General features: G+C 44.7%; 1 protein-coding gene across 3 annotated transcripts in view; it reads right to left on the reverse strand.

Annotated features, from left to right (window-relative positions):
* LOC134534384 (serine proteinase stubble-like) overlaps positions 1-13,528 on the reverse strand; it is a 47,650-nt gene extending 34,122 nt beyond the window's left edge. The window contains exons 1-3 of one of the 3 annotated variants that reach the window (XM_063372845.1): positions 13,311-13,522; positions 11,521-11,624; positions 6,978-7,094 (exon numbers count right to left, since the gene is read on the reverse strand). In XM_063372845.1, coding sequence (XP_063228915.1) covers positions 6,978-7,094; positions 11,521-11,624; positions 13,311-13,327 — 238 coding nt within the window. In that variant the 5' untranslated portion in view covers positions 13,328-13,522. Of the gene's footprint in view, positions 1-2,401; positions 2,813-6,977; positions 7,095-11,520; positions 11,625-13,310 lie in introns of those variants that run through there. The other 2 variants (XM_063372846.1, XM_063372847.1) reach the window with 2 other exon arrangements.

Here is a 13,528-nt window from a genome sequence, read left to right on the forward strand (position 1 = left end):
CCAGGGGGACAGCACTAACTGAGGGGTGGCAGCAGTGACAGAGGTACTCACTCTCCTGCAGCATGTCGGCGAGGCCTGCTAGAAGCCACGGTAGCAACTACCAGGACCACTAGACACTGACTGGTGTAATAGGAGGTACCAGGGAGACAGCACGGACTGAGGGGTGGCAGCAGTGACAGAGGTACTCACTCTCCTGCAGCATGTCGGCGAGGCCTGCTAGAAGCCACGGTAGCAACTACCAGGACCACTAGACACTGACTGGTGTAATAGGAGGTACCAGGGAGACAGCACGGACTGAGGGGTGGCAGCAGTGACAGAGGTACTCACTCTCCTGCAGCATGTCGGCGAGGCCTGCTAGAAGCCACGGTAGCAACTACCAGGACCACTAGACACTGACTGGTGTAATAGGAGGTACCAGGGAGACAGCACGGACTGAGGGGTGGCAGCAGTGACAGAGGTACTCACTCTCCTGCAGCATGTCGGCGAGGCCTGCTAGAAGCCACGGTAGCAACTACCAGGACCACTAGACACTGACTGGTGTAATAGGAGTGACCAGGGAGACAGCACGGACTGAGGGGTTGCAGCAGTGACAGAGGTACTCACTCTCCTGCAGCATGTCGGCGAGGCCTGCTAGAAGCCACGGTAGCAACTACCAGGACCACTAGACACTGACTGGTGTAATAGGAGGTACCAGGGAGACAGCACGGACTGAGGGGTGGCAGCAGTGACAGAGGTACTCACTCTCCTGCAGCATGTCGGCGAGGCCCTGCTCGAAGCCACGGTAGCAACTACCAGGACCACTAGACACTGACTGGTGTAATAGGAGTGACCAGGGAGGCAGCACGGACTGAGAGGTGGCAGCAGTGACAGAGGTACTCACTCTCCTGCAGCATGTCGGCGAGGCCCTGCTCGAAGCCACGGTAGCAACTACCAGGACCACTAGACACTGACTGGTGTAATAGGAGGTACCAGGGAGACAGCACGGACTGAGGGGTGGCAGCAGTGACAGAGGTACTCACTCTCCTGCAGCATGTCGGCGAGGCCTGCTAGAAGCCACGGTAGCAACTACCAGGACCACTAGACACTGACTGGTGTAATAGGAGTGACCAGGGAGACAGCACGGACTGAGGGGTTGCAGCAGTGACAGAGGTACTCACTCTCCTGCAGCATGTCGGCGAGGCCTGCTAGAAGCCACGGTAGCAACTACCAGGACCACTAGACACTGACTGGTGTAATAGGAGGTACCAGGGAGACAGCACGGACTGAGAGGTGGCAGCAGTGACAGAGGTACTCACTCTCCTGCAGCATGTCGGCGAGGCCCTTCTCGAAGCCACGGTAGCAACTACCAGGACCACTAGACACTGACTGGTGTAATAGGAGGTACCAGGGAGACAGCACGGACTGAGGGGTGGCAGCAGTGACAGAGGTACTCACTCTCCTGCAGCATGTCGGCGAGGCCTGCTAGAAGCCACGGTAGCAACTACCAGGACCACTAGACACTGACTGGTGTAATAGGAGGTACCAGGGAGACAGCACGGACTGAGGGGTTGCAGCAGTGACAGAGGTACTCACTCTCCTGCAGCATGTCGGCGAGGCCTGCTAGAAGCCACGGTAGCAACTACCAGGACCACTAGACACTGATTGGTGTAATAGGAGTGACCAGGGAGGCAGCACGGACTGAGAGGTGGCAGCAGTGACAGAGGTACTCACTCTCCTGCAGCATGTCGGCGAGGCCTGCTAGAAGCCACGGTAGCAACTACCAGGACCACTAGACACTGACTGGTGTTATAGGAGTGACCAGGGAGGCAGAACGGACTGAGAGGTGGCAGCAGTGACAGAGGTACTCACTCTCCTGCAGCATGTCGGCGAGGCCCTGCTCGAAGCCACGGTAGCAACTACCAGGACCACTAGACACTGACTGGTGTAATAGGAGTGACCAGGGAGGCAGCACGGACTGAGAGGTGGCAGCAGTGACAGAGGTACTCACTCTCCTGCAGCATGTCGGCGAGGCCTGCTAGAAGCCACGGTAGCAACTACCAGGACCACTAGACACTGACTGGTGTTATAGGAGTGACCAGGGAGGCAGCACGGACTGAGAGGTGGCAGCAGTGACAGAGGTACTCACTCTCCTGCAGCATGTCGGCGAGGCCTGCTAGAAGCCACGGTAGCAACTACCAGGACCACTAGACACTGACTGGTGTTATAGGAGTGACCAGGGAGGCAGCACGGACTGAGAGGTGGCAGCAGTGACAGAGGTACTCACTCTCCTGCAGCATGTCGGCGAGGCCTGCTAGAAGCCACGGTAGCAACTACCAGGACCACTAGACACTGACTGGTGTTATAGGAGTGACCAGGGAGGCAGCACGGACTGAGAGGTGGCAGCAGTGACAGAGGTACTCACTCTCCTGCAGCATGTCGGCGAGGCCCTGCTCGAAGCCGCGGGAGCCGTGCGAGTGGTTGGCGCGGCGCTGGAGGGCGTGCACCAGCAAGGCGCTCTGGTCGCGGGGAGAGTTGTAGCCCCGCACCTGGTTGTCTTCTTCCCGCGGGGTCTGCAGCGCGGCGCACGCGGCGGCCGCCAGCAGGCAGGCGGTTAGGGGCGACATGCCGGCCTAGCAGCTGCGGGACATCGCGGCCGAGCTGGCTGGCGGCGGCGAGGCAAGTGGGGCGCACTCTCTCCTGGCTGCCTGGCCGCTCGCGAGGCCGTCACTTTCCCTCCACCGCGTGTGCTCCCGCCTCGCCAGCCCGTGTCCCGCCCTGACTGGCCTTACGCAACTGTGGCGCGCGCTCTGCCCTTGACACCCACCTCCTGCTCGGAGCAGTCGGGCGAGCGCGTCTCTGCTGAGGTGCTGACCGGGCGAGATTACACTGGAGAGGGCTTCATTTTACCAACCCAGGTCTGCTAAAACTTTCAGCTGGCTGTTTGCCCATTTCAAGCTTAGTTTTGATTGCAATAATTTTATCAATCTGCTCTTTCCTTGCGGGGGGGGGGGGGGGGGGGAGGTTTCATATACAAAAATGGCTTCTCAGACTACAATTTTACACAGTTGACTTAACTTTATCCATGCAAATTCTAGGACAATTATTTACAATAGGCCATGTCCAAAATCTTCTTCAATTTAGAAGGAATGTGTCGTACTGTGATGTGTAATTTCCCTATAATTTTGCTTGACTGTACCTTAGTGCGGTATGTTATTTCTTTTCAGTCTTTCCGGACTGTATCGTAGTGTGCTGGGTATATTTTCTTTTTTAATATTGTTGATCCGCATCGTAGTGTAGTATGAAATTTATCTTTAATAATGGTGGGCTTTATCGTAGCTTAGTGTGTAATTTATCTATTTTCTTTATGTCATCGAATTGTTACTCCTCAACAATATACAAAAATAATTTTTAAACTGTATACAAATATTATTATCAGCTCCAATGCACTTTTTATAGTTTCTCTTTGTGCTAAATGTTTACGTCTTGAACAGTGCTTTATATAGCTAAGACTTTTCTTATTTAGATTATTTTTCTTTGAAATGTTACATACAATTAAATAATCTGAGTTATGAAATAATAATATGATTTTTTATTAGTGAATATCCTTCAGAAATGACACACATATGTGTCCCATTGCTGTGACTGAGTTAGAGCCTGTCTGTGTTATTCTGCCGAACACATCAGACATATAAAGCAACAGCTTAATTTTTGACGCACATAGCAATTATTTTTGCGTTTTTTTACCATACGATTTATATTTGAGTTTAAATAAGTTTGGCGTCTACATTTTTTTTGTACTCTTTTATAAAGTTATTTTACCAGTCAGTTCCTTATATAAACCCAAGTAAATAACACACAAGCGAATTACAGGCTAGTTCAATTTGCAAAGATGGTATTCACCTTTAAAAATAGTTTCATAAATAGTGTTTGAGCAAAATTAGTTATTAAACATGTTTTGAAATTAAACTAAAATTTCAGGTATAGTATGTACTAATGAACACTATTTAAATAACTTTAAAAAATAACTTTTACCTTCCATAAAAGTTGTGGGCAGGCAACCTCTAGTTGCATACAAATTTAATTCAGCCGATGTTTTGATTGACGCTAGATTGGGAGTGTTTGTCCTCATGAACACAAGGACCCTCTTGTAGCAACTCCGAGTGTACGCCGGTGCCTTGTACTGTGTGCATGCATGCACCAGCCATGAAGAGGCGAGATCACATTCTCTTTGTGTGATGTTTAAATGTGTGAGTAGATGCAGGGTTTTTCAGACGATGATAGAGAATTCTAACATAGACACTCACTGGAAATGCTCTGTTGTGCGATAGATTCAAAAATGTACATTCGTTCAAGAACTGTGACGTTTAGAAGCTACGTACAGAATCCATTAACAAAAAGGCCAAATTTTTTTCGCAACAACGTCCCTGGTATTGCAGACGGACGGACATGAATGCCTTCCCACAACACAATTGCCGTTCTTGTGATTGCGCGACGCTCCTCGCGTATTGCGGGCTTAACTCGCTTCCCAAACTGTCCTCCGCGGACGTGTGTTCCGGGATCGCCTCTCGTTCTTCCGTCCTTCTTCTCCCTTTTCCTATCTTCTTCCTCCCTCTCTTTCTCTTACTTTCTCTGTCTCACTAAATGGTTCAAATACATATTCCAGCTGTAATCCAAGGCGCGCTGGGAATCCATATACCTCGCATTAACACTGCATTGGGCACACTCCTAACAATTTAGAAATGCACATTGATTGGAAGAAAATTTCGTTGAACTCCTTACGATATTTTCTTCTTCGCCATAATATCATAAAACCAGTACAAGTAAAGATGAAGTAAATGGTTACTTCTAGCACGAGCTTGGATGCTTGCGTCACCAGCAGCTCCGAAGCCGGCGCTGGGATGTCACTACTCTTGCAGTTTACTGTGACTGTGACGTCAGCTACCGTCTTTGCGACCGTTAGTCGACAGACGCACTCCTCGGCTATTGGCTGCTCGAGCCTTACCTAGCACCAATTATAATACGAGGCAGTGCTTTGCTAACAATACAGGCGGGGGTTTGAAAAATAACCTAGCGGCAACAGGTGAAACTATAAACAATTTTTTTTCTTCATAAATTGTTAAATTTTATTTATATATTCCGAGTATCAGACATGACTAACTCATATTTAGATATTTTGAAGCAATGTCGTTGTATTTCCTCTATAACTCTGTATAATTATGAAATTTAAAATTTTCCAGGAGAAAAGAAAGTTATCTTCGTTGAAATAATGTTGATACCATAAGTATTAAACATTGTCCTTACTGGGCATACCATCTGCCCCCTATCGGACTGCGGCGACAACAACGCCAGGTTTCCACAGTCTTGGAGCTGTTGGGTATCGTTAGTGTTGAAGGCATTGGCTGGCAGTCGGTCCTGTCAGCGCAGGATGGGTGTCTCCTACTCATGACACTGTCGTGCGGCCAAAGTACCGTCAGGTCGCACTCGGCTTGGTCTCCTGCGAGTGGCGACACGAACACTTCTGGCAAGTCTGCTCTTCCCCCCCGCACGTCACCGTCAAAACACTGGTATTGCCATTATGAGAACATGCACATGCAATGATTGCAGCCATTGATCTCCTGATCCGTGCATAATAGAATGTACCCACTCTGTTAAAAATACACTACATTTATGGACTTTTCAACGAAGAAGTTGCCTTAAATTAACGGAGAGTTTTCCGTAATTTCAGATAACTGTATCTTCGTACAAAGTACGCAGTATTCAGACTTCCTAGTCACGTGCTCCGCTGCCAACAAGGTAAACGGACAAGTGTAAGGAAGAAGGGCTTTCTTGTTTTTGAGTAAGCCAAGTTTTTTAATGTTTATTTTTTGTTGGAGGGGGGGAGGGTATACCGTGATTATTCTTGTGAATTTATGTTCAATGCAAGTGAAATCGGTACCCGTAACTTACGAAGATGACCGTAAATTTACGCAGATCCCTGAACAATTTGTAAACAGCGTTTTTCGTAAATTTAAGGTGAACATTTTTAACAGTGCAGTTTCAGTACCTTTCAATTCAAACGTGAAACATTTTAGTTAGATGTTTCGACGTGGAAATAGTTTAGTCGAGCGTGCTCCCAGCAAACTGCATGTAAACAAGACTCGGGCCTCTAGAAGGGGAGGGGAGACAGGGAAAGTACCCGGGCAACAGGCACCAGGTATCCAGGTCAGTAGCGCCAAGAGCGGTCACGGCTCTCTCTTTCTCCCAGGCGCGGCGTGTGCCCCGCCTGGCAACCCTCGTTTTCAACCGGCGCACTCATACCTTCCGGAGTCACACGGCAATTACAAAGCCCGTCCCTTCGGTGGCAGTGAATACAGCCCGTCCACTTCAGAAGGCTCTCACAACTATATATATATATTTTTTATTTTCCTTTGAGATTTTTTTTTAAATAAGCATGTGCTACTTTCCACAATGTTCTTTAAAGTGAAAATTTCCCTACAGATTAGTGTCACCACAAACATCGGCTATCTGGACGACTTTGACTCATGTGAATGTGCGCATTATAAACTTCATCATGCTAAACATCCATCCTTAGGTGCACAGTTGTTTCTGTTTCTGTTACATTTTAAAATTGAACCCTTAATGCACCTTAAGACATATAATTAAAAAAAAGATCAGTATTTTTGTGGAATGATGCCAGATATCCCATAGCCATGTCCAGGAAAGAAATTCGGATGTAAGCATTGCAATTTGTGTTCAGCTGCAAGATTTCCCCCCAGATATACACTATACATTATTTGCTGTTTGGCAGGGAAGCACGGACAGTTAAAACACCATGACTGGATAGCTTAAATAGTTGAATGTTTTAAATACTTACTCACAGGAAGGAATAACATGTCCGGCAGTGTTGATATCAATGTGCTCGCAATAGTCTCGTTCATAGAGCACTTGAAGAGCGGCCGAAGAGGTTTAATGAATATCACATGGCCTTCAAGTACAACTGTCCCGGCCCGGGTACTCACGCAACTGGCCGAAGAAGCGAGTGCTGTTGGCGAGCGAGTGAGCGAGTAGCTGCCTGGCCCCAGTCAGGCGAGCCACGGCCCAGCGAGTAGCCTCCAGCGCTGCGCCGCCGCCAGCACCTGCAACACCGCACCAGCGCACCACTGCAACACCGCACCACCGCACCACTGCACCACCGCACCACCGCACCACTGCACCACTGGTGAGCTTCCCTACGACATCTCGGATAAGGAGAGATAGCAGTTTCTCTGCTGAATTTGTCGCCAGTATTCTTGTAATTTATGTCATTGTAATTACAGATGTGTTTATTCAATAAGTACCTATTTGTATTTATACAAATGCATTTATTACAATAGAAAGACTTGCTTTCGCTCGTTGGGGGCATCACCCACAAACACATATGCCTAGAAGATTTTAGACCCAATCAGAATATTATTTAGACTTCAACTTGTAACCAACCTCCCGTAGGGGGTTATGCCATCCAGTAAAATTCCAATTAGAATCTTCGCTCCCAAGTACGCCATAAAACTTGACCTAGAATTCCCTTGAAAACACATAGCCATCAATCTTCCACGTCAAGTTTTATATGTAGATATGTATATGGTATAATTAAATTATTCTAAATTAAGTTTTTGCTTAATGCACAGCTGGAATCATTGAATTTGGCAATCCCTTTGGCACATACAAAGGCAATAAGAATTATAGTTTTCATTATTCTAGCTTCCCAATTAATATGGAAAGTCTAAACAAATATGTGAATATGTGCACTAAATGTAAGTTTACAACTGAATATATGGTTTAACTAACAGGACTATAATGGTACACCTTTGCTAATTAAATAGGCCTGGTAGGTTTGTATGCTGTATATTTTAAGGGAGCGTGAAAATTATTTATTAAGTGTTTTAGTTATGCATGTTTTTTTTACCCACGACAGAATGGAAAAGGTGTATGCTTTTAGGGTGAGAAGTTGCTTGTGTGTACAAAAAAACGAATGTTCCCATCTAGCTTCAAAACAATTTGACCGATTTAGATACGGTTTTCTGTAAAAGGTTTGCGATTCATCGGTGATGGTTCTTAGATAAGTGTTATGGTGTTAACTCGCCAGAGCTTCTGTATATGAACTGCTGAGGGTCTGATGATAAAGCAGAAGGACATCGTCGGAAACTTTGTGGAGGCACGTAGCTAGTAATTTATGTTCAAATATGCAACTAACAGTGAACAAACAAAGGAAAACAAGCTAAAAATACGAGTTAAAACAGAGAGGTTATGTTCAGTTTGTAAACTAAAATACATGCGCTTTTACACTGCATGCTTTTCTTAGAATGAGTAATTTTGGGCAATCTAGTAAAATTAATTTTTTTTTAAAACAAAATGTGTTTTCTCCGATATCGGTTTGAAATCGGATAATCGGCAACTATTGTACTGGCATATCGGCAAAATTATGTGAATCGGTAGAGCTCTATTATTATTAATTGTTATTACGTTATTCCTACAATAATTTATTCTTACACGGCAATATAAAAAAGCTGTGGTTTACGACATCTTAAAAGATATCGCAATTAAAAACATCACTCTCAACAAATCGGTGTCGGCCACACGGCGTACAATAAAAAAAAAATAACAAAAGGATGCAGTAAGGCCGTAAAATTTTGGGGCATAATATTTTGTAAAACACCAAACATACAGAAGGACAGACTAATATACAGTCATTTAGGCAGTAACGTAGGAATTCTCTAAAAATTTAAAAATAAAAAGCAAAATTAAAAATTTTGAAAAAACCACGACGGATGTAAACACTGAAATCGAAAAAAGATTAAAAACATTTTTTTTTAAATCCCGACTAAAAGGAAGTAAGTAACGAAAAATAAAAAAAAAAGCATTTAAAAAAAGGATGGATTTGTCGCGAAGTCTGTCATATAAACAACTAATTATGACGTTTCTCAATGCTTCCTACCTTTATGTACCTATTTGTTTCACGTAGATGTAGACACAGCGATAATATCAAGTATAGGTACTATACATATTCACCCACCTAATAGTATAATGACAAATATAAGGATATACATCGGGGCGGCCATTGCCACAGTTGTTCCACATTTCAATTAAAATATAGCAGTATAGAAATATATTCTATGTCTAGAAGTGATGCAGCAATTTATATCAATTAAAAACTACATTTGTTTACGTAGGTACCCAAAGCAATTTCAATTAGTCAAAAAACTCATTAAACTGCTAAATTTTAGTTCATTTCGGGGCAAATAATGGCAGCCCCGAACGATTGTTGTAATTAGTTAACAATCTGTATACTAAATCATTATTCTTATTTAAGATGCAAAGGTAGTGGTTATGTATCCACATGGGTAGTCAGAGGGGTTCATGAGACACTGCTACAACAGTACAGTCAAGTGGCTAGCTGGGTTCTTGAGACACTGCTACAACAGTACAGTCATGTGGCTAGCCAGGTATATTGAGACACCCCTACAACAGTACAGTCATGTGTCTAGCCGGGTTCATGAGACAATGTGTCTAGCCGGGTTATTGAGACACTGCTACAACAGTACAGTCATGTGGCTAGCCGGGTTATTGAGACACTGCTACAACAGTACAGACATGTGGCTAGCCGGGTTATTGAGACACTGCTACAACAGTACAGTCATGTGGCTAGCCGGGTTATTGAGACACTGCTACAACAGTACAGTCATGTGGCTAGCCGGGTTATTGAGACACTGCTACAACAGTACAGTCATGTGGCTAGCCGGGTTATTGAGACACTGCTACAACAGTACAGTCATGTGGCTAGCCGGGTTATTGAGACACTGCTACAACAGTACAGTCATGTGTCTAGCCGGGTGCTTGAGATACTGCTACAACAGTACAGTCATGTGGCTAGCCGGGTTATTGAGACACTGCTACAACAGTACAGTCATGTGGCTAGCCGGGTTATTGAGACACTGCTACAACAGTACAGTCATGTGGCTAGCCGGGTTATTGAGACACTGCTACAACAGTACAGTCATGTGTCTAGCCGGGTGCTTGAGATACTGCTACAACAGTACAGTCATGTGTCTAGCCGGGTTATTGAGTTACTGCTACAACAGTACAGTCATGTGGCTAGCCGGGTTATTGAGACACTGCTACAACAGTACAGTCATGTGGCTAGCCGGGTTATTGAGACACTGCTACAACAGTAAAGTCATTTGGTTAGCCGGGTGCTTGAGATACTGCTACAACAGTACAGTCATGTGTCTAGCCGGGTTATTGAGACACTGCTACAACAGTACAGTCATGTGGCTAGCCGGGTTGTTGAGACACTGCTACAACAGTAAAGTCATTTGGCTAGCCGGGTGCTTGTGATACTGCTACAACAGTACAGTCATGTGTCTAGCCGGGTTATTGAGACACTGCTACAACAGTACAGTCATGTGGCTAGCCGGGTTATTGAGACACTGCTACAACAGTACAGTCATGTGGCTAGCCGGGTTATTGAGACACTGCTACAACTGTACAGTCATGTGGCTAGCCGGGTTATTGAGACACTGCTACAACAGTACAGTCATGTGTCTAGCCGGGTGCTTGAGATACTGCTACAACAGTACAGTCATGTGGCTAGCCGGGTTATTGAGACACTGCTACAACAGTACAGTCATGTGTCTAGCCGGGTGCTTGAGATACTGCTACAACAGTACAGTCATGTGGCTAGCCGGGTTATTGAGACACTGCTACAACAGTACAGTCATGTGGCTAGCCGGGTTATTGAGACACTGCTACAACAGTACAGTCATGTGGCTAGCCGGGTTATTGAGACACTGCTACAACAGTACAGTCATGTGGCTAGCCGGGTGCTTGAGATACTGCTACAACAGTACAGTCATGTGTCTAGCCGGGTTATTGAGACACTGCTACAACAGTACAGTCATGTGGCTAGCCGGGTTATTGAGACACTGCTACAACAGTACAGTCATGTGGCTAGCCGGGTTATTGAGACACTGCTACAACAGTACAGTCATGTGTCTAGCCGGGTTATTGAGACACTGCTACAACAGTACAGTCATGTGGCTAGCCGGGTTATTGAGACACTGCTACAACAGTACAGTCATGTGGCTAGCCGGGTTATTGAGACACTGCTACAACAGTACAGTCATGTGTCTAGCCGGGTATATTGAGACACCCCTACAACAGTACAGTCATGTGTCTAGCCGAGTTATTGAGACACTGCTACAACAGTACAGTCATGTGGCTAGCCGGGTTATTGAGACACTGCTACAACAGTACAGTCACTCGGATGGGAGGCGGCGCTGAACCACAGAGGGATTGTGAGCGACGCAGTCTCTCTCGTTCCGCAACATCCTTGCGGACACGCGACACTCTTAGCAGAGAGATTTCCCTCGTCGAAAGTTCGCGCGACAGATGCGTCGCTGATTGCACGTAGAAAAACCCGGTCTAGGTGGAGAGTGTTTGCGAAAATAAAGCAGTAACTTTCACCAGCACATTGGTCCTTGATGCGTCTCTGTTGTTCACTGGCGAGGCACGGAGCAGAGGACTCACCTAGCACAGGATCTTCCACGAGGCTGCGCTGTATCCCCGCGAACAGCAGTGCTGCCACCAGCCAGCAGTGCGACCCCCAGGGGCGCCACATGGCGCCTGCAGCCCTGAAGCCAGCAACATACCCTCTAGGGACCTGTAGGCTTCTCCAATTCAATCTTTGTGGTTATTTTTGTATGTGTGGTGCCACTGAGTATACTTTGGAAGTATTACGGTAGAATTACGTTTGTACACTTTTTTTGTTGGTTTTTGGAGAGGGGGATCATTATTAAAATTTTGTTTATTGTATCTATTGATTTACTTAATTGTTTTAATTTGTTTCTTTAAAAGTAATTATTCTTATAAGTACCTTGATTCGCACCAGTTTTTGCACGGACTGAAAATTTAATGGTTCATCATCTCTTGGTCTTTGAGTAAGCGTTTAACCCTTTTCAGGATTCTCAGTTCTATGGGAATCATACAACATGCTTAGTTAGTTGATCTATATGCTTGTAACAGGTTATCTCCATACCGTTTGTCTGGCAGTTTGGAGAATTTGTCTTTTTTTTTAAATTAGGGCCATATTTGTTTGAAAAGTTTTTTAAGTATCGAAGCGGTATCCTCGTGGTTCGGATAAATTTGGCCAATATGCATGACATTGGACATTCTAGGTTGAAAGGCACTCCAAATATCGACAAATATGGCGTTGTGGTTCGGAGATACTAATTCTATATGCTTGTTATTGGTTTTTATTTGGACGTATTCCATATTTAGTATCGACAAAGAAGAACTAATGGTTTGGAGACGCTTGACATATATGCTTGAAGTTGATACTTTAGTAATATTTGGTGCATTGAATACATCCTCCCTGGAAGGCATAATTTTATATAGTAACATATTTATTAAGTCGAACAGTTGTCTTTTATAGAGTAATTTTTCGTAGTAATGATTATTAATAAACTCGTCAAATAATTTAAATAATGACATTCAATTTTAATTAATGTTAACACGGACCAATGCTACAACCAAATACGGAAAATCATTGAGTCTATCAATATATAAATAATTTAATTACTTAATAATTTTTAGGATTTTTTTCAATATTTTTAGATTATTGTTACAGATTTTTATATGGCTGCAAATATGACCTCGCCAGCTGACTAGGGGCTTAGTTAAAGAATTAGGGCAGTGATTGGGACTTTCCCCCATATTTTTGTAAATATTTATTTTTAGTCTTAAACTACAGGTTTTGAATTGACTAAGGATAGAAACAAAGACTGAAAATGATTAAATCAATCACTTTGTCAAAGGGTGATTTTTTTTGATGATTTTTAGATTTTTCAGAATCTCTAGGTTATAATTACAAATTTTGAATATGGCGGACAAGATGTTCGACCAGTTGGCGGATGCTAAGACATCTGACGATCTGAAAATTTGCACTACTGCACTCTAGTGGGTAAAAACACAATATAGTGGCAGCGAATACTAGCGGACGATGTGTACACTACCTGACACTAGCACTACGTATTGACAACCAAGATGGCAGCAGAGCCTTATAGCAGACGACGCTTGCACTCCGCGACACTAGTGCTCCTAGTGGCCAGTATTTAAATCAAATATGGTGGCTCGGTTTCTAATAGGGGTTGCTATTATTCCTTCATATTAAAAATAAATTACAAGTACAAATATACACAGTACATAAAAGTACCACAAAGAAATGTAAATTTCACAGTCCATTTTGTGGAGTAAACAGAGAGTGTAGTATTTGACACATTCAGTCATTCATGTGCTGAACCGATCTGTCTACGTGTTACCTGTCAGCTGAGCACATGCACTTCTTGATCTTGAAGTCGAGGATGTACAGGTTACATTAACGACCACAGACGAACAGTTCCTGCACGTGTTACGAAACCAATATAAAAGACACCTACAGCGACACAACCGACGCCGTGTTTCCCCGAGTGAAGCACCAGCCTAACAGCTCGGAGCAGGACTGAGGCGGCGGCTAAAAACTGCTGCTCAAAGCTCGTGC

Source organism: Bacillus rossius, chromosome 7 (genome assembly GCF_032445375.1).
Source record: "Bacillus rossius redtenbacheri isolate Brsri chromosome 7, Brsri_v3, whole genome shotgun sequence".
Classification (NCBI taxonomy): Eukaryota; Metazoa; Arthropoda; class Insecta; order Phasmatodea; family Bacillidae; genus Bacillus; species Bacillus rossius.